This window comes from Manis javanica, chromosome 2 (assembly GCF_040802235.1).
Source record: "Manis javanica isolate MJ-LG chromosome 2, MJ_LKY, whole genome shotgun sequence".
In the NCBI taxonomy this organism is placed as follows: domain Eukaryota; kingdom Metazoa; phylum Chordata; class Mammalia; order Pholidota; family Manidae; genus Manis; species Manis javanica.
In genome coordinates, this window is record NC_133157.1 from 162,270,178 (window position 1) to 162,292,541 (window position 22,364).

At 34.5% G+C, this 22,364-nt stretch overlaps 1 protein-coding gene across 3 annotated transcripts in view; it reads left to right on the forward strand.

The window, feature by feature from the left end:
* The window catches only part of PI15 (peptidase inhibitor 15), a 30,406-nt gene extending 14,703 nt beyond the window's left edge, over positions 1-15,703 (forward strand). For all 3 annotated transcript variants that reach the window (XM_017656060.3, XM_017656054.3, XM_017656047.3), the window contains exons 3-6: positions 5,242-5,360; positions 6,320-6,452; positions 6,575-6,690; positions 9,843-15,703. In XM_017656060.3, the coding sequence (XP_017511549.1) occupies positions 5,242-5,360; positions 6,320-6,452; positions 6,575-6,690; positions 9,843-9,978 (504 nt within the window). In that variant the 3' untranslated portion in view covers positions 9,979-15,703. The remainder of the gene's footprint in view (positions 1-5,241; positions 5,361-6,319; positions 6,453-6,574; positions 6,691-9,842) is intronic.
* The last annotated feature ends 6,661 nt before the right edge of the window (positions 15,704-22,364 follow it).

Here is a 22,364-nt window from a genome sequence, read left to right on the forward strand (position 1 = left end):
ACTGCACTTAGAGATTTAATATAGTTGTTTTGCAAAGTATTTCAGTTGATTTGTTGAAAGTAATAATTGCCATATATATAAATGTCTTAAAAGACTAAGAAATACAGTGAGACTTAATTTCTAAATATAGCCACTCTTAAAAATATAACAGGGTTTTCTTATAATTTTTGTCTTAAAATCACAAATAGAATAATTACTCATTGATATATTTATGTTGAAATTAGAAGGCTAACCTGTTGCTTTCATTATAAGGCCACATTCTCTTACCCATTACTAACCTTAATAATATCAAGTATGCACAGATTACTTAGTCATAAATATCTATCTTTTTCAACACCTTAAATATGATTCTTTCAAATACTTCTTCATTTAATTCCTATGTTTGGAATTAAAAGAAGGTACCCATTTCGGGGGCAAAAAGCAGTACATCATCTCGAATGTTGGGGATATAAACCCAAGTAATTTTTAGGGTTGCCTTCCAGTTTGACTTTATTTCTTGTGGTCCAGAGACATTGGCTAGGATTTAAAAAGGAAGCTTCAGATGTCAATGTGCTTCATGATTCTGGCTGCCATTATGTCATGGGCACCAAAGCTAACAGAAAAGGCTGATAAAACAATGTCAGACATAGGCTGGATTATATTATTCTCTAATTCTTCTATTTATGAAAGTCAGTGACCTTCTCCCATGCTGCAACGTTCTTTTACTGGATTTTGTATCTGTTTGGCTCCAGCTCGCAAGACCACTGACCTTGATGAGAATATGCTTTCTTTCCATATCCCTCCCAGTTCTTGGAGCCACAACTTATCTAGACATTTAAATGACAGCAGTTTGAATTCTGGATATCTCTCATAGCTTAGTCCAACCTATGAGGTTTCCACAAACAACGTGCTAACTTTACAAAGATAATAGCTCATGAGGAACATCTCAGTATATAGCTAAATTAATCAGTTCATAAGCTGATCAACTAAATGGCTCATAACAAAGAATGGAAGAAAACCATTTGGTGTAATAGACCACACCCACAAGCCTGTGCATGCTCTGGTACGATTTTAAGCTATCTTTATTTTGAGACGTATCTAATTTAATCATAATATCTAACTTTTGGTGTGTCCTATAAATATTTTTGGGTATCCATGCATAATATTCCCAATTTTTACCTCAGATTTTAAGCATTTACAACTAAATAATCTTTGGAAGTATCTTATCTGCTAAGAGGGGCAAGAACTAGAAATACAGAATATTGAAGTTGGTTAAATAAAGGTTAGTGTCAGTTGTGTATTATTTGCAACAAAAGATAGTATGTTGCATGTTTCCTAGGTATTTTACAGAATATTAAATAAGTGCACATGTTTGCTGTTCTTTTTTTCTTTTGCTTTATTTGTAGACCATGATATTAAAACCATTTCAAATAAATGCCACAGATATTCAGAGAAATTCAGCAGATTGCCCCAGTATCCAGAAATTTATATTTTTAGCTAGGTATTTAGGCAATTTGCATCTTCATTCCTTTAACTTTTATAAGTTGTTAAGATTCTTACACATGGTTACACTAACAACATTCATTGTAATTTAGAGTTTCTGGGTAGGAAAGAATAGATCATTTGGGGTCACTCCTTACAGCTCCCAATTTTTTGTTGAAATTTCCTTCTTTTAAATAAAGTAGTCATTACTTTCTATTTTCAAACCTCAAAGACCTCTCATCATATTAATAAACTTAACGAACCCTGGAGATTAAGGGGATAAGTACCCATCTTCTCCCGGGAGTTGTAACCAATGGAGAAAAAGACACAAATGTAGGTCTCAACTTTGCTAGTAGGTGTGATTGATGTAATTCTCAAATTTCAGAGCTCCCTACTCAAGCTGGATCTTCCTCTGTCTACAGAGTGGTTGTGAGTCCTGCCTGGGGACAAGAGGCAAGAAAGAGTACAAGACCTTTTGACTTTCCCTGCAGTAAGCATCAAAAGGACATCCAAGTACACATCAAGGTTGATCACGTCTCCCTTGCGGAGTCAAAATGACCAGTTCTCTGTGCGGACCTGGTCAGTGCCCATGAGGCCTTCCAGCGCCTTCCTTCAGGGACATACAGACAGGCAGAAATCTCTCCCATCGGTTTACAAAGAGTAAACATAGAGAAAGAAAAAAAGTGGTTATCCCTCCTCTCCCACAACTATCTTTTCCAAAATTTTAATTGTAATATTAGTAAATAGAAACCTAAAAATATAGGCATCTGTAATACTAAATACATCACCTTCCTATCAAAATCCCTTATCATAGTTAAGAAAGTAGACTCATATAAGATATTTTGAGGCAGAAACTTTTTGGTTTATGTTTGTGACATATACAGTATTTAGTTTTTAAATATTGAATGAACATAAAGATTGAATCCCATATGCTAAATTATTTTAAATTCTTAACGGCCTTAAATACCTTTTAAAGAATCAGTTTTAACTCTGTCATTGTATGGAGAGGCTAGAAATGAACAAGTCATAGGCCAGTAAAACATAGATCTTCCTGGCTCTGGTGCTGTGGTTGCTCAGGTGTATGAAGTCATGGGAAGTTGAAAATGAAAGGTACCCTAGAGATGACCCCTTCCAATCTTATTTTACAGCCAAGTTAACTGGGAAATAGCGAATAACAGACATGTCCTCAGTCACAGATGACCTGAGCAAGAGAATTAGGTTTAGAACCCAATATTTTTTATTTTCAGGTCAAAGTTATCTGCTACATACTGTGCTGATACTTTTAGACAAGGCTATAATTATTTTTAGCAGTTATGAGTACACACTGTAGGTCAATATGCAAATAATACTTAATATGTAATTTTTTCCCAGTGACTGTAATTAACTATGAATCCTTCAGGGGACTATAATTTGTTGATGCTGTTCTATCTGGAATTCCTTTGTCAATTAATTATTCTGTTTTGTATCTCAGTAAACTATAATCCATATTTTATAATCCATATTTCATTTAAAAACATTAGAAAAATAAATTCTAGATAAATCTATTAGCAGCCAAATGAAATGCTTTTAAAAGTTAATTTGAGTCCTAGGATATTATGATTTTTATTATAATTCATTTTGTATCATTGATATACTTTGTGCAGACTTTTACAGACAAAAGAGAAGTTTGAAGTAATAATTTATAATATTTGTCAAATGATTATTTCACTGAGTTAAGTAGGTAACTATGAAAAAAGTAGCACAAAATCTTCATAATTATAACAGATAAATAAATGATATCAGCTCAGAGAAAAAATAAAGAAAAAAATAGACACAAGCTCTTAAAATACTATAGAATGAGTGTTTTCCATTTTTGGTACCATATGTAACATTGATTACCTACTTATTAAAATGGTATTATGTGATGTTTTGCCACATTTAATTTAACTCACAAAATGGGCAGATTATATTCTGGATAACTAAAGAAAGTGTGTCCATGTGTTCTATTCACATGGACAAAGGGGATGTGGCCATTGTCACCATAGAATTTCTCTGAATCCTTTCTAAATATGATTTTGTATAGAGTTTGTGAGAGAGATAATGGTAATGTGATTCTAGATCAATTTATGTACAATGACTTTGTTTTTCTAATTTAACACTTCTGAGTAACTAACAAATCTCTTTGGAGGGTGGCTACCATTTTCTCCTACGTGAAAATATCTCTTGAAGAATTCATCTACTACTTTGATTTTTTCTTATTTTATTTCAATGTCACTAAGTTAATTTCCTTTCACTTAATGACATTGCTATATTATATAAATCTATGTATCCCATAATCCTTGGGGAAATAAAGCCTTTTCAGTGTTCTGGTCAAGCAGTCCCATAAGTTTGTCTGAAAGCTTATAACTTATACTGAACACATGGCTATTAACCCCAATGTAAGTGAGTCTTTCTTAGCTACAGACAACTTGGTGGAGGGAAAAGTACCAAAAGAATGATAAAATGGGGGAGACTATGAAAAGAAGGGAATCAAAGACAAGTAGAAGGACATCTACTCACCTTCATATATGGAGTTCAATGTGAATTTGAGTTATTAAAAAATTATGATTTCTTTCTTCATGAAAGGTTTACCTTCTAAATATGCTAAGCACTGTCTACTCAAAATTTTCTCAGATAGGATAATACATAAATTATTCCAATGTAATTTAACAAATAATTGCATGATATTGAACTATATAATCCAATTAAAATCATTCTTTACAGCAGATAAATATTTCACTAAATTATTTTCACTAGGGACAAATTTTGAAAACTTTTTTCTATATTTACATAAATACAAGAGTCATAAATATTCTCTTTTTGTGTTTTTGTACCTTGCAATTTGCTAGAAAATAGATTACCATTTTAGAGATGGTTTATGACTGGCAGGCACACAAATGCTTGGCTTGATTTCCTATACAGTTTTGGATATGTTTATATTTATATTTATTTATATATATAAATATATATATAATCTAAGGCTCATTCAAATTTTATTCCAAAATGTTTTTCAAATAAAGTTATTATGCATCAGTAACACCTTTATCAAATTTAAATACCTTCCTTTTTCAAGTACAATTACCATTTTTCTTGATTTATTTAATTGAACCAGAATGTACTATATTTTTGTAGTAGCGCTGTGTAGCATAGTCAGGTCTTTTTTTATCATAGTTTGTTTTTAGTTCATACCAACTAAAATTTGATTCTCATATTATCATTATTACTGCTAAAGATTCAAATGACATAAAATAGGAAGACTCCATTTATAATTATCAATTATACTACAATATAGTTTGGTCTTTAAAAGTTGCAATATAATATGAGACATTATTAACTATGGTAAATTGATTTGAATAAAATCAATCATATTCATTTTTAAGATCCATTAGTAACATGGTTCTTTGTTGCTGTGAAGACAACCTCTAGAGAAGTCAACTGACTTTGGTGGATTCAAATTGCAGTGGTCAGTGTGTGGTGTTCCCAAGCTACATCTAGATATGATAAGCTTGTTATCCATGCTTCTGATGTCTGGGCTTTGGATCTAGACAGTATCATAAAAACAAAGTTTTTTGTGGTGTAATCATGTTGCATGATAGAACTTTGAACATCAGTGGTCTGAATTTGCTTTCTTTTTGTTAAAATAGTCTCAGGAACCAGAATAGAAAGAACTTTAGGACATAGTAGCGAACCACTTCTTTCCTCTTACTTTTAGTTTGTTGCTAGCAAACCTACTAAAGCTGATGATTTTTTTCCTCTTAACAGGTCTGGGATGAAAATCTTGCAAAATCTGCAGAGGCTTGGGCAGCTGCTTGCATTTGGGATCATGGACCTTCTTACTTACTGAGATTTCTGGGCCAAAATCTATCTGTACGAACTGGAAGGTAGGAAGCAGTTTCACTGATCTTATTGATTCACAAAACTTTATTATTTATGGACTCCAAGGGAGAGTGACACCAATCGCAAGTAATATCAGCAAACATTTATTGAGTTTGCCTTGACTGGCTTAGATGTCTTCAAGGATTATTTAATTGGTTAAAAGGGCCTAGGAAGACCAGTTTCCCTTTCACCCTTGGCACACCCTCCCTTAGACTGTAACCTTCACTTTCCTCACAGAACCTTGGAAAGCATCAGGCATGTGCCATATCTTGCATTCTGTCTCTTCCACTCGGAGAATACCCCTGGACTTGGCAGAAGCCATCCTTAAAGAATGCAGCTTTCCCACAGTGTGTGTCTGTGTGTCATACAAATTATATATATTTACATATATCTGCATACATACATACACACAAGTATGTGCAACTATGGAAAAAGCTGTTTCTAGTGATAGGGTAGTTTTTCTACCACTGTGTAATGTCATTTTCCAACATTGCAAAGACCCATTCTCTTCTACACAGGGGAGGAAAATCAGGTGTGCTATATTAAAACTAAAGTGATTCAAGTTTAAGGAAAAAAAACACACTGAATTCTAGTATCATAATTATTTTTATATATCTAATTCTGAATTGTCTATAGGATACTGAGAGAAGAAATTTTGACATTGATAAAACAAGATAAAGATGTATTCCTGAAATATTTGCCTATCTCTTTTTGAACTGACCAGACACATACTTTAAACAAATGTAGGATGACTCGCTTCAGTCTTGGGCGTGTTCATGCTTGGCCTTACTTGATGGAGTAGAGGATTCTACTACATGGTAATGGTAATTGAGAGGGGTGGGTAAGCTCTTGATTCATCATGAATGATCTCCAAAGAGAAAAATTAACTTACAATTTAACACTGGTCCTCAAAATACTACTACTGCTGTACTCTAAGTTCTCATTGTGTTTTTTTGATGTCTAGATACCGCTCTATTCTCCAGCTGGTCAAGCCATGGTATGATGAAGTGAAAGATTATGCTTTTCCATATCCCCAGGATTGCAACCCCAGATGTCCTATGAGATGCTTTGGGCCCATGTGCACACATTATACGCAGGTTATTGCAACTGTCTTGTTAGTTTTTATGCATACCTTTAAAAATGCTCTCACTATTTTGGGGCATGCATGCCATTTTCTTAGCTCTGACTTCAACAATGGTGTATTGGTTTGTTTTCACAGATGGTTTGGGCCACCTCCAATCGCATAGGATGTGCAATTCATACTTGCCAAAACATGAATGTGTGGGGAGCTGTATGGCGACGTGCAGTTTACTTGGTTTGCAACTATGCTCCAAAGTAAGCACCAACCTGAATTCTGCTTCGTGGGGTGTTTGATGGCGTTAAACATCTCCAATCTGATAGGTATTTTAGTATACTGAGCAAGACTTAACTACAATGGCTTCTGATCCTCAAATCTCCCCTCACTCCCATAAACCTGCAAAATGATGACCTGAAGGATTTCTTTGCACAAGGACAAGGTTTCTAGGCTAAGATTTTATGCAAAATAATTTGTGAGACGGAGAGTCACTAAATTCTCCTCACGATTTTTATGATAGTTGTACAATATACACTCTCCTTCCAGGCATTTGATAGCTATATTAAAGGCAGTAGAAAAGAATCTTCTAGAGAATTTATTAATACCAAAATATTCCTGTCTATCAGCAGTAGAATGTCAGCTTGTTTTTTGCACTAGAAAAGCAAAACAAGCCTGTCTTCCTTCTTTCTTTTAAGAGTAGCATTAAAAATCATAGTTCATTAATTCTATTTGTGGTTAAGGAGGCATTCATTATCAGAAGGGAAGATTTAAATGCTATAATTTATTTTTAAATTAAAGATTTGCCATGATTTACATTTCAGCATTAAAAAGTATGAAGTAATTTTGTGTTATGACATTATGTAAAAGTACATTGTGAAAATTAATCAAATATTATAAAATAGAGACATATTTATGAACATCCTTTATAATATGAGGATAAATAAGGATTTGATAACATTTGATGAAAAATGTTCTTGATAATAATAATTCTTCTGATGATAAAATATTCCAGTATTAATACATGAGTCTGTTTCCATTTGGAGTAAATACCAAAATGTGCAAAGGATTTATGACACTTTTGGTGCCTTCCAAAGTAAGTCCCAAACAAAGATTTTCTCCAGCTTTGCCAATATGGGAAGGGAAGAATAAAATGTTTCATAAACAATTGCATTACTCATTTATCTGGCAGCATGCCAATGACAGTGTTTTTGCAAAGTTAGAATAGTGATTTTCCCCATGGTTCCCTCTTCACAATGATTAAAATAGTAAGGTTTGGAAAGTAAAATGTGTCTGCATTATGAAAAGCATTAAAATTGTGAATTTGTTTGATACTTTCAGTTTCACACATTAAATATACCTATTCAACCTTTACTCTTCTTCCTGACATAAGTAGGCCAAGTAGTACCGAAGCGGTGAAAGAGATTTTTTCATTTAACTATTCTGTTTTTGACCAATGATTAGAATTTTCTGATATTATTGATGAGATACCTGATTGTTTTATGGGTCCAAGAGATTAAGGTAGTGTGTTGATGTGCTATATTTCTTGTAATAAAGAGCTATTATTTTGAAACCTAGGCAATGAAGAAAATTTTTAAATCCTTTCTAATACTTGAATATGATTCTTCCGATGCCAATATGAAGATCACTCAAGCCTAACTGTTTTTAAGGGGGAGAAAAGGAAAGAGAGAGGGGGGTTGGGGGAAGACAGGGAGTCAGGCAGGGATAATTTAATTGGAATGGAATAGAATAAGAGTAAAAAATAAAAGAATGAATAAGTTTATCAATTGATTGACTTACTTTGAATATAATTACCCTCTATGCAATAAAAAATTTATGATTTAATGTGTTTATAATATAATATATAATAATGTTTAAATATAATAAAATTGTATTTCTAAGTTTGTTACCAAAAATATGTGCTATATAATTTCAAGGAGTTGTATATGACAACTAGAAAAATATGGTATTAGAATAGCATAGGTTGGGTCCATATACCTTTAAAGCTTTGGGTAAAGATATCAAAGGAAATAAGATTATGACTATAGAATGGAAAAGATTAGGATAAAGGAGTGAGCTACATTCACAAGATAATGGGCCTCCTTGAATGTTTGTGAGCAAGCTTATGTGACATTATCAAAATTATGCTTGGGGAAACTTATCTGGAGGGCAGAGTATAGAATAAATTAGAGAGAGGTGAACAGTCTTGGAATCTCATCTCATTTGTAATCTGAGTATTTAATCAGCATGTTTTCCATGTTTACAAATAGGTTTTTCTTTATAGATATGTTACAGAGAAGTCTGAATTATCGAGAAGTCTGAATTTTTAACTGACTGATTTAAGCAGATATTTTCATATCCTGTGGGTATACTCAATGAGTCACTGCTTGACCTAATTTAGGTCTTAAAGAAGAGAACCACCTGTTTTATATTTTATCTTCTTAAATACTGTTGTCTTATCTTCAACCCTGACTTTTTACTATTGTCAACAAATTTTTCTCCTTGCCATTTCATTTCTTTCATACACTGGCTATAATGCTATTTGTTAATACTGTAGTTACTAATCATCATGTCTCTAAAAATACATTTATTATCTTCTTCATAATTAAAGGAGCTAGATAATAGTAAGACATTGTGGCTATTTTTAATTATCCTAAATGGTGAGTTAAGTGTATTATTATGATCATGACCATCAGCACAAATAAAGAAAAATATAACACTAAGTAATTCATTTAAATGTGTTCAGCATTATAAAAAATGAATAGCATTACTAAAAAAATAGCTATGAATTTACATATGGGAAGGGGTTTAAGATCACTGTTACTTTCTTTGATGAGCTTTATTCTCTTACCATGGAGTTTTACATATCTTCATTTTACAAATACTGAGAACCTGAAATATTTTACAACTTTAGATACAAATCTTGTGAGCATTTGCAACCTATTTTTTTGTGTTTATGACAATTTCTTGCTCATTTCATCATTTCTAAGCTTCCCAGAATATGTAAGATATGTATTTTCTACTATCCTTAGAGTATCATTAGCATAAGTTTTAAATAAGTGAGTAGGGCCTGGCTGTGTGCTCTGGAAGGCAACTATATGAAGGAGACGGATGTCACGGGAATGAGCATCAAGCCTGGTGTCAGAGAACTAGTGATGTCACCATTCACTGTAGTGTCTCACTTCTTATCTGTAAATTAAGATAGTATAACCTTACTTGGAGAGAAAATATTTTGAAAGTAAGATGTAAGTTACTGTAGAAATAATAAATGGATTTAATTTTCAGTGTCATTCTAAAATGACAAACTTCTCAAAAAGATATCACATGTCAATACATGTGATCCTGTGCTTAAGGACAGTCAAAATGTTTTAATGGTCAGGTAGCACTAATGTAATCTTTTTTTGCTTCTTTCTAGGGGCAATTGGATTGGAGAAGCACCATACAAAGTAGGGGTACCATGTTCAGCTTGTCCTCCAAGTTATGGGGGATCTTGTACTGACAATCTTTGTTTTCCAGGAGTGACGTCAAACTACCTATACTGGTTTAAATAAGCTGATCTTTACCTCCAGGAAATAGAATGGTTTCTGGGAATCATAGGCATATATATATATTGAGTTTTTCACATGTTATACATATTTTATGATAATCTTGTTTTCCTTTTATTACTCATTGTATAAATCAGTGTTTGTCTAGTATGTTTGTTTAATCTTTTGGTAACCAAAATATCCATTTCTATTTTCTGACCTCTAAGCCTAAATTAAAATATTGAATACATAGTATTGACATAGTTGATGCATCCAGTTCCACAATTTGCTTTCCAAAGAAATAATGTCATGTTACTGAGGAATAAAATAGACATTTGACCTGTAATACATGCATCTGTTTGTGTATGTGTGTGTATACACACACACATACACACACACATACACAAACATATGCTAGATGATGTAACACATAGACAATAATATGATTCAGTAGTTAATTTAAAGGAAATGAAAAAAAAATCGTATTCTAAAATACATGCGAGGTGGTGGGACATCTTCAGCTCCCATTTTTATAGTGCCCACAAAGTGATTTTTTTGCAACACAACATTCAGTGAATATTTGGATATAATAATTTGGTTAAGCAAACACAGATTTCATTCTGGAGATTTTTTATCTCATTTGGTTTCAGCAAAAGATATGCTCAACTTATGGAAGTTTGAAATCATGCCTTTTGTTTAATCTTTTATTGAGTCACTAGTCATGTGCTGAGTGCTTACTATATGCAAGGCACTCGTTAGTTATGTTCTGATAATGCAAAGATAATGAGATATGATTCCTGCCTTCAAGAAGCTCACAGAGATATTCAGGGAATAATGCAATCTAATGATTTTGTTGTAAAATTATATTTTGAACAAAATTATTTTCATGCAGCTTTGAGAAAGTGAAGGCAGCAATGTTCATCTCTAGGTGGAATATGTGATAAACCATGCTGCATAACATGTGAGGCTTCTGATTAGCCTGAAAATGTTGCTACAGTATTTGGAACTAAAAGGGTCAGGGAAGAATTAATATCTGCCCAGGAATTACTGGGTTAGAGTAAATAGTTGTGACTTTGGAAGGTAGAAAGCAGGAAAACTGATGAGGTCCAAGAGAAGTAAAACTTAGAAGACAGGTATGAAAAGTCATGGAAAAGGGTTACTGCATGAAAAAAACAGGTGGAGAATTTCAGAAGGGCATGTCCTGAGGTTCTAGGACATCTGGAGGCTCTGTCAGAAGGAGGTGAAGGATCCCAGAAAGAAATGTGAGGTGCAAAGGATACCTCCATCTCTTCACTGTTTTGCCTGTCATTATTTGGTGAGAATTCATTGAATCATCTGCGGTCTTTGAGCACCATATTAAACATCCTGTGTATGTACCATAAGCATTTATAATTTTGTTAATGTAGCCCCTTTCAAATGATTTTCTAAGGCTTAATTGCCAAATATTATTTCTATATCTATGTAGAAGAATAACTCTCAGTTTCCCATTAGGTTTGATTTGGAAATCAAATCAAAGTCATCACTGAAATTCATATAATTTTGGAAATGTAATGTTTCTTATTCAGGAAATCACCTTCAGAGAATTCAGTATCTGAGTCAAAATACAAGACATTTCCAATGTATATGTGTGTGTGTGTGAGAGAGATTGATTGATTGATTCAGGTTATGTGACTACCATAGAATCACAAAATAAGGGAATATGGTTAGTTCCAGAATGTAAATAACAGAAGGAAGCTACTTGTTTAAAATTCCCTATACATTTGCAGTTTCTTAGGGTGGATACATTGAAAGATTACAGTAAGTCCTTTCAATAAGGGGAAAAGCCACCATCTGGAGTTTAGGTTTACATGATGACAAACAATTGGCCCGACTCCTTTTACAAACTGAATGTGGTGATCCAATATTTTGATATCATACTACTATGCTTTTGTGAGTATGTATATATAGACTTTATTAAAATAAACATTTTTGGAGACTAAAATGGAGATCAGAAATAACTATAAGATTCAGGCCCCAACCCAACTTTTATCTAATGTATGTAGACAACTGGAGAGAAAGCCCATTAGTGGGATATTCACTTGAATCATCTAGAAAATATTTCCATCTTTGACTTTGCTATATTAGTTCTACAGACCTAGCAAAAGTACTATTGAACCAAAGATGACTATTTTCAGTTCCAGGTCTGTTGCTGGTTTACTTATGCGGCTTGGTTTCTCAGTTCTGAAAAAGAATAATGCTATTTGCTGCATATTTCACAGAGGTGCCTGTGAAGGTAAATTTCACTTATTAGGAGATGTTTATGAATAGTAAAACTGTCATTAATGTGAAACTTTTACTTGAGATAAAATTAAGTTTCAGAGCTCCTCTTTGGCAGAAATTCTATCTAATTCTTTGTATTTATCCCAATATTTTACATAGTGGCTGTACTGTAAAAGTGTTTATATAAATGGATTTTTAGAATTAACTAAGAAGTCTAAAACTGCAACTATTTAAAGTAATCCCACCTTCCCATGTTTTATCAAGACACACATGTCATAAATACAAATCTTTGAATGCATCAAAAATCCAGATAAGTCATCAAACATATCAGATTAAGGCTAGGGACTACACACTTATAATTTACACTTATACACCAGTCCTTTTCAAATCACATCTAGAACTATAATTTTATTTATAATTTAACAACTCAGCAGAAAATATAACGGGTATATTTGTTATTCTATCTGTGCTTTTTAAAGTTAGAAATATAAAGTGGTATGTGAAATGTTTTATTTTCCAGGCTAAAGCAAATGAAAATTTGCTAATAACATACCATATTTTTCACAGCATGTGACAATGGTGCTAGGATAGCTATTTCTCACTGTAATTCCCAGAGGCAGAAAGGGTCTGGGCATAAGCTATTTCATAAGAGCAGCTTTAAATAATCAGTACTGAGGTTTTCATTTTAAAAGGTTTCATTCAAAATAAATAGTAATTGGCATACATATTCTGCAGCACTGATCCTCTCCATTGTATAGATTTTTCACATTACATTTTATTCTGCATAAAAATAAAAAGAAATTCTGTCACAATATAGATTTCCTTTTGTTTCCATGTCATCAAAAGACAGGAAAATTATAATTTTAACTGTTAAACTGATGGATTTTTTTTATAGAATTGTATTTAAGTTGAGCAGACATACTCTTAATGTTTCTGGTTATGACAAGTAAGCTTGCTTTTAAAATATGGCAGAAACAATTTTTATTACCATCATTTTTGCTTCTCTTCAGTAGTCTAAGCATCATCACCTCTGTGGTCCATCAGAGCCTCCCTCCTGACTTCAGTTGGCAGTCAGTGCTGTAATGTCCTTGTGAAACCTTCATGGAAACATTCATTTGAAAGTCCATGCAGCTTTAGCACCAAGTTGACCCAACACTTGGGCAAGTTCAACCACTACAATTTACTCAGAATATTTGAATTGAAACAATGTATATTTTTCTCATTAGCACATAGTTGTGTTAAATCTATTTACAACATCTACACAAGCAAATCTAATACACACGTAGGCCAGTTTAAGTGTTCTGTGTTCATACCCTGCTTACTAAATGAATATGTAAGCTAAACAGATTATTTGAATGTGTCCAGAAAGGAAAAGTAATGCTTCACCTGTCTTCTGTCTTCTCCCCATGGTTTAACAACATTCCCCATGTTCCACAGTGTCATTTGGTGCAAATCTTGACACGGATGGAAGCCTGCCTGTACTTACCAAAGTGTTTAGGGAGAGTAGAGTTAGATTTCTATCAATATCTAACATTATCTTTGCCTTCATATATATATTTTTTGTATTGTCATTATGTGTGTGGAGAAAGCCATAGTTAAACACATGTAAAATGATTTCTAACAATTATGCCATGGTCTCGCTTTGATTTAAGAGAGGTCAATCAGAAACTTCTAATTCTCTGCTTAATGGTGCTGAAAATGAGTTACAACCACCATGTCCTGACTACAATTTTGGGTTTCCTTTGAAATTAACATTTTTATTAAGTGTGAACTATCAATATCTATTCTGGTGCTCAATATATGGTGCTAAATGAATTGTTAGTGTTAATAGCTTTAGCAATGTTCTTTTTATTCATTGTTAAAAGTATTATCCATTCAGTTCCTGATTCAGAGATGTCAATAAAATCCTGTTAAATTAATCTTAACTAAAAATGGGCCAGTGAACTCTATTTTTTATCTAACAGTCTGGCATTATGTAGTTGTCACAGAACTTCTTTAGAAGTTATCAGTTTTCTTTTCAAGGCATTTTTTAGTTTGGTGATATACAAATTCAAATATCTAGAGTAGGTTATACCTCCACCAACCTTACTGCGGGCACTGGCCCCCTCTGGTGGTTGTGAAAACAAATTCTTGATGGCTACCTGGCCAGCTACAAAAGCTGTTTCTTCAATAAAAATTTAAGTTGCACAATATTAGAATTCTTGGATATTCTCTAAACCTGACAGCATTTTAAAATGCTTGACTCTATGGATACTATTTTATAGGAAGATGAGACATTATGTATCTTGGCAACTACTTTCCTGTGTAATAATGTTCTTCATATTCCAGTTTGGAGGTGCTTATTAAAGTGTTCTTTTTAACTAAGTATTACTAAAATAGATTTTTTTCATTTGGTGTATATCATAGATACAATCAAAAATAAAATTAGCAAACAGAATTATCTGTGTCTCACTTTCAGAAGTGAACATTTATTTTTACTAAGCATATTACATAAATAAAAAGGAGATACGTTACAATGTTTAATTCCATATGTAAAAAGATTATCTCCCCACCTTTACTTGTTAATCTATAATTTGACAATGTTCTTTGGTCATACTATTGACTAATGATAAAATTTTATCATTCCAAAGTCCTTCTAGCCTACCAAATGTACATAAAAAATTAAATTACATCCTCTGTAACTAATGAAGGCAATGTTCTTAGATACACTTTCAGTTGAGGCATGTAATTGACTCAGTGGAATGATCTGTTTGACAGAGATGTGTCTTTGAAGCAATTTCCCAAATTAGTATTTCCAAACATATTTTAAACTAATAGGACCCTATCTATTATGTCAGTCATATATAAAGGTCTAACATATAATTCACATCAGATGGACCTACTTACACCCCAAGGTTTGCTAGTGCCTGGAAACTTTTCTCCTGAGAGACCTGGGGTTCCATCAGTTAGAAAAACATAAATCATCCAGGCCCCATTCCCATTTTCTCTAACATAATTGGTTAATTAAAACAAAAAAAATTGAGGCCCCAAATTATTTTAATGGTTCTTTTAAATACCCACTTCACTTTGCATTTTATGAGCCTCTCAGTTTGATGGAGAATTAAATGCTGACTTTAACTGGTGCTTGGTTATAGAGTATGGTGCTGTGTGTTTTGTTATTTGACAAACAGAATTTCAGTACCATAATAATTTGAGAATTAGAGATAATTGTGGATACACACATTAAAATAATGTGTTTTTTTAAATACCTAAATGTTTTGAATATGTACATAATCATAAGGCATATTGTATCATTTAGATTTCTCTAAAGATTAATTTGGATAAGTTTTATTCATTATCTAACACTGTGGCAAAGGAAGGTGCCTTTGATGTTATGATATAATGTCATCAATGTGTACACATGAACCTGTGTAAACCTCTGCCTTTATAAAACATAACAAGTGTAGCTTTTTGAGCTCTGCTATATTTTTCCTCAATAAAAGATTATAATTAATTCTGTTTTTAAAGTAAATCTGATTGTTTTCTTGTTCTCAGTAGTTTTAAAAGACCAGAATTAGATGCCATGCTAATTTTGATAAGAATTGAACCACCTTTCTAAAGCAAAAATGATTATAATCATTAATGCATCACTAAAATGCACCAAATCCTTTATTTCCCTTTTTCTGCCTTTCTCTTCCTCCTTCCTTTCTTCCCTTCTTTTTCCACTTAATTCGAAAAAATATTTTGAATAGAAAAGGCATTTCCATGGAGGAAAAGAACAAGATATCAAGAAGTTCTGGCTGAAGGAAATTGCATCAGTTGAACATAAATATTTTTTCCCCTGCACAGAGGGCCTGAAGAGAAACCATAGGCATTCCTGGCAGAGGCAGAGGCCAGGCCACTTGCTGGCCAGTGGCTGGTGATTCCCAGGGTGGCTCGGTCTCACAGAAGGATAACTCCTTTCTCTCTGAAGAGATGGGAGATGCCACAGGCCAGTTCACAGAGAAGGACGCACATCTTGGAATTTATGTAAATTTCTCCATACCATAGGTGATATTGTGATTTATTACAAGAGATCGGTATTTAGTCTTTGTCCATGTTTCTGGCTCACAGCTTCCAAAACCTTTGGAATTTAAATGCAGGTGTCTTCTGTTATGTGAATGAGGTGACTTTGAGAAAGCACTTAAGGGTGGGGCCTGGTTGTCAATCAGAAAGTTGGGCTTTTCAGTCCCACCTCCCTAACCTCCAAGGAGGAAAGCGGGCTGGATGTCAAATCAACTGCCAGTGGTCAATGATTTAATCAAGCGTGGCTGTGTACTTAAGCCTCCATAAAGCCCCGTAAGGATGGGATGCAGAGACCTTCCAGGTTGGAGAACGTGTTGGAGGTTGGGTGCTCTAGGTGGGTGCGTGGAAGCTCCGGGCCCTTTCTCCATACCTTGTCCTATGTGTCTCTTTCATCTGGCGGTTCCTGAGTTATATCTTTTATAGTAAGCCTGTAATCTATTAAGTAAACTGTTTTCCTGAGTCATGTGAGCTGCTCTCACAAATCGATGAGGGGGTGATAGGAACCTGTGATTTACAGCCAGTGACTGCCGCTTGAAGTAGGAGGGGGCAGGCTTGAGGGACTGAGCCCTTAAACTGTGGGGTCTGACTATCTCAGGGTAGATATTGCCTGAATTGGGTAGAATTCTTTGATTCCTGGCTGTTGTCCCAGCATTGCCTGGTTTTGTGTGGGAAGCCTCCCGCCACATGTTGGACTGGTTACCTCAGAAGAGAAAGCCTCACTAATTTAAGGCTTTCCAAATGGTTCTCCCATAGCTCTCAGGTTTGTTCTCTTGCTTGTCCTCCCTTTTCACTTCACATTCATCCTTTTTAAGCCTCTACTTTCCCATTCACATGCTTGGAAAGTTGCATCCATCTCCACAGGAGGTGGCACTCCATTAATTGATCTGTGTGTATGTGTGTGGTGCATATTCTAGCCCCTCAGATTAGGCCTAATGGGTGCTAAGGAAGCCTCATCCTCCTGGTCTTGCACACTTGTGATGGGGATGAAGTGGGGGACTTGATGGGGGCCTGATCCCATTTAACCCTTCCCACCAATGAGCCTTGTGGCTGATGAATTCATGAGAAGCCAGCACACCCTGACAAGGCAATCTACTTTTCCAGAAGCAGCAGCTCTGCTCTTGGGAACACCTATTCCCCCTGTTAGTGACTCTGACATGGTACCCTCTGTGAAGGTAACTCAGGCACTGTGGTGCTGAGCCAACACTACAGGAGCGCTGGGCCCTGTCAGCCAAGAGAGGTGGCAACAAATGTAGTTAAATCTCTCTGGACCATTTCCTCCCTCGATATGAGAGAAGCGAGGTCCTGGCATGTTACCTTTTGATAGCCTATTAACAAAAGGGAACATGCCAGCTTATCCAGAGACACATGAATTTTACTTAAATGCAGACTGGCATTTGTTTTGTGAGTTTCCACATAATAAATTGAACAATGTCCTTAATTATCATTTCAAAAATGACTTTTTCTAAAAACAAAATGCAAGATAATGCAAAAACCCTACCTCATTCTAAAATTAAAAGGCATGTGAAAATTCTACAAGGCCTAGAATCTGTCAATTTATCTTTAAAAAATTACATATGCATCAACTCTTTGACATCACAATTCCTCTTCCACAAATCCATTCTAGAGATATACTGGCAATACGTGACTGTAACTCAGGGGTGATATATATTCCCAGCCCAGGGAAAATTACCTTTGAAGCTGAAATCAGTCAAAGGGAGGAATAAAGTGGGAGAAACCCATTTACCCCTTACAAGCAGTCATCCACTTCTGCTCGCTCATGTCTCTCGGGACCAGACTGCAAAAAGGGACCCCACCCAACCTCTCCAAGTCCAGATATGCCCTTGCTCCCCTTTGTAATCACTTATTGATATAGAGATGGACTGCTTCTCTCCAGCCCTTGGAAACACCTATTGATATGGGGATGCACTAAGGCCAGGCAAGAGATTCTGGAAATATGGCAATTTAACCCACAATGACATGGTATGTGTGCAACATTAATCATTATAGCATTGTTTGTACTAGTAAAAGGCCGGAAACTAAAGTCCATCAGAAGCAGATTGGCTCACTGGTATATCCACAAAAGGGACCACTATTCAGTTGAAAAGTACAATGAGAAAAATCTCTGTAAATTGGTAGAGGGGTCTCTGAGGACATGACACCTGGTACAAAAGCATGGTACACAATTGTACACCTAGAACACTACCTTATAAGAAATATTGGGAGGAATAATACACATATACACACATGTATTTATAATACATGTTTGTTTTTCTTTGCAAAAAGAAAAGTAGAATCATAAATTTAAAAGAATAAAAATGATTACTATTAGGAGTAAGAAGGGAACAGGATGGACAGGACAAAAATATTTCAAATGACTTTGAAACACAGTATTTGAGTGTCCAGCTTAGTGAAATATATTATAAAGACAGAGCTGCAAAGGAACCTTTAACTTTATTCAGTAGTCTATCATTAGTGGGGGATGGAGGAGTGAGAATAATGCAACTAAGTCATTAGACTACTCTCTTTTTTTAGGAACAGAAGTTTCCAACCTAAGAAAAAGCAAGTACAATTTCCAAAAACATAACACTGAAATATTAAATGTGAATTTGAAAAATCATTATTAACTCAAGATACCATCTTTTTGAAAATTAATATTTTTAGCTGTGAAGAACAAAATGCCCAAGGTGCTATGCAATCTAATAGAAACATACACATTCATTGCATGGGCTGTCGCCTCTAACACCATCACCACTAAAAATAATGCTTAGCATCCCCTCAGCTAACGTCAGCTTAATCCAGGCCCCCACTGTTTCTCACATAGATTAATGTGCCAAAATGCCCAACATAGAGTCTGTGCTCCCAGAGAGCGCGCACGAAGAACCATTGAGAGAAGTACTTAAGTAACACAAGAACTCCTATCTAGATTCAATTTTATCTAGAGGAAAAAAAAGAAATTGAGATTTTCTAGAGGATAGTAGATTGACAGTAATTGCCCTCCTAGGTTTATGCTTGGAAGGGCCACATATTCCCTGAGGAGGGGGACATCTCCTGAAGGAATGGTGAGCCATCCAAGGCAGCAGCATGAGCCTGCTCTCCACATGGGCTGTTTGCATTTAGGACTTTTCCACGTAGTGCATTTTAGTGAGTCAGATAAGAGAATTAATTAACTTTGAAACCCAGTTTTCCTGAACACTGGAAAATATTCTCAGAAAATCCTGCAGAACCAAGATTTAATAATCTAAAATGAAAACACAAGCTCACCCTAAGGAAATTTAATAGTAGATATAGTAGATAATTACCTTGCTTATGATAATAAGGCTTTCTGTTAGCTACAGGATGAGGTAAAAATAAAAATAATGATGATCCAACCAAGTACGATAGACTAATCAAAGAATGAAAAAATGTTCAAGACTATTTGGAAAGGTAAATATGCTATTAATCATTCATTAAAAATGAACACTTGGCTTGCTTATTAACCAGTGACAGTTAAGCTATTATGCTTGGCAAACATTTTTAAATGAGCGTAAATGTAACACGATGCTTGAAGTTATGTACTATAAGTAAAACTTATCAAAATCATTGAGCATGTTTTGTCATATTGCTCTGACAAAAATTTTAAATACTAATACATTTAAAAATAATAATAGAAATATAATAACATTTTGGTGAAGGCAGAATGTTTTTACAACATTGATCAAGTAATAAAAGGTTTTTAAAAATTGCATTCTAGATACTTTATTTTTATTTTATAATGGACAGAATATATTAGTATAATATAATACCTAGCATGTGGTATAATTTATATTTTGTACAATGGGTGGTGCAAGATCTAAAACGTTTTGTGAATAAAGGTGCACACCCAAAATGTTTGGAGGTAAAAATAGTGATGATCCAATCACGTATGATAGCCTAGTCAAAGACTGAAAAATGTTCAAGACTATCTGATTGCTGGCAGCTTCCTAGCATATCTTTCTGTTTCTGCCTTTGCTCTGACAGTCCTGGATTGGCCTTTTGGCAAGTACATCCATCCAATGACTTTCCTGAAAAAACTCTTCCAGGACTGTTCTAATGCACTCAGTAAAATCCAGTGCTGTATCACTGCTTACGAAGCTCCTGCCTCATTCTCCAACACCCTCCACTCATTCTGCCCCAAGTGACTTTGCTGTCTTTCTGCCAAGGGCATCCCACCCTCAGGCCTTTTCACATGTTCTTCCCTCTGACTGGCAATTACTCCCAGATAGTCAAATGGATGACTTTTTTCTCTCTCACCTCAGTGTGCCCCCTCCAACTGACACTTCTCTCACTTCCATATCTGAGGTAGTCCTCTCTCACCTCCATAACTCTCTCACTTTGCATTGCACTACAACTGTAATAATGAAGCTAAATCTATGTATGTGCCGGCATGCTGTTAAACTGCATTATATATATTGGCCTATGTGTGGCTCTCCCACTGGAAAGCAAGCTTCATGGCCGCAGGGACTGTACCTTGTTTACAGCTATATTTCCAAGGCCTAGAAATGTACTTAGCACTTTGTAGGTCTTCCATAATATTTGCTAGGTAGACCAATGAATGAATTAAGTTGTATAGATTAAATGAGGTAATGCATGTACAGCATTATATGCACACAGATCCTGGTGAGGAATAAACAAAAATCATTATTTTTAATCACCACAATTATTTTTTCATACTGTTCTGAAAAATAACTATGGATCTATGGGATCTATATCCTTAGAGAGTATGTGCTAACAGAATTAATTTACCACAGAAGCAATAAATAACCAAGCTTATTTTTCCAAAAACCAGTATCTTTCATCTTAGTTGCTTTCTTTTAAATCTGCAGCTAAAATCAGAATTACATCAACATCCTCTTAGGAAAAGGTCCATGTAGCCTGAATCGTCAACTTACAATACAGACTGCCTAGAGAGCATTTTTATGTTGGGCCCTGATTTTACCCTTATATGGGAAAAAATGGGGCAAGAATGCAAGTTCTTACAGAACAGCACCAAGTTCCTCAGCTCTGTCCTGCACTACCCAGCTTTAAAAATGAGAGTAGGCTCACACAGAAAGGGAAAGAAGAAATAAGTAAAAAGAAATATTTCAAGGGCTGCATTAGCTCAACTCTTCCATGTGAATCCAACAGGCAATCTGGAAATGACAGAATTAATTGTCATGTTTGAAATCTGGGGGTCTTTTCCCCTCAGCCCTTAATGAGTTTTCATACACAGAACACTAAGAAAGAGAATTCTATTTCAGTTGGGTTTATGAACTTAAGTCATTAGACCATTTGAAGAAGAAATGTATTCATATAGAAAAAAAGTTTAATAACAGGAAATACCTTTTTGGAGATAGAAAATAAAATTAATAAAATGGTAAATCATAACTATATAATGAGACAACTCTACAAAACTATAATTATATTAATACACTTTCAGATAAATTATAAATTCCCCCTGAAATAAAATATAACATCCATGTATTTTTAATATTTTTCCTTTTTATTAATGGTTAGTCTTAGTACAGTAATAGCTAGCCCTTTTGTGTTATCTCTATAGATAAGGAAAGAGGACTTTTTAGTAGTGTTCGTCAATAGGGATGATGTTAAAATTTGGGGAAATATTGTGAGGGATTGTCCTATGCCTTGAAAGGCCATTTATCTTCTCTAGCTCCTCAGAATTCTAAATGTCTATAGAATGTACTCAAGGTTCTACAGAATGGTGACAACCAAAATTACCTGTGTACATTTCTTTTTAGGTATCATTAATGTACAATTACTAGTACAATTATGGTTACTAGACTTCTCCTATTATCAAGTCCCCCCCACATACCCCATTACAGTCACTGTCCATCAGCATAGTAAGATGCTATAGAATCATTACTTGTCTTCTCTGTACATTTTTAAATGCCCTCTTGGAAGGGGCAGGGGGCAGTGACACTCCTGATTGAGAATTGTTAATATAGATATTCATGAGTAGACAATCAAACAAAATTAGTATGATTAATGCATTATACTCCTGTATGAGCCAATCACTCCTATATTTCATTAAAATTTTGCACATAGTCACCCATTTTTTTTTTTAATTTTGACTTCCAACTCTGTGTCAGACTCTC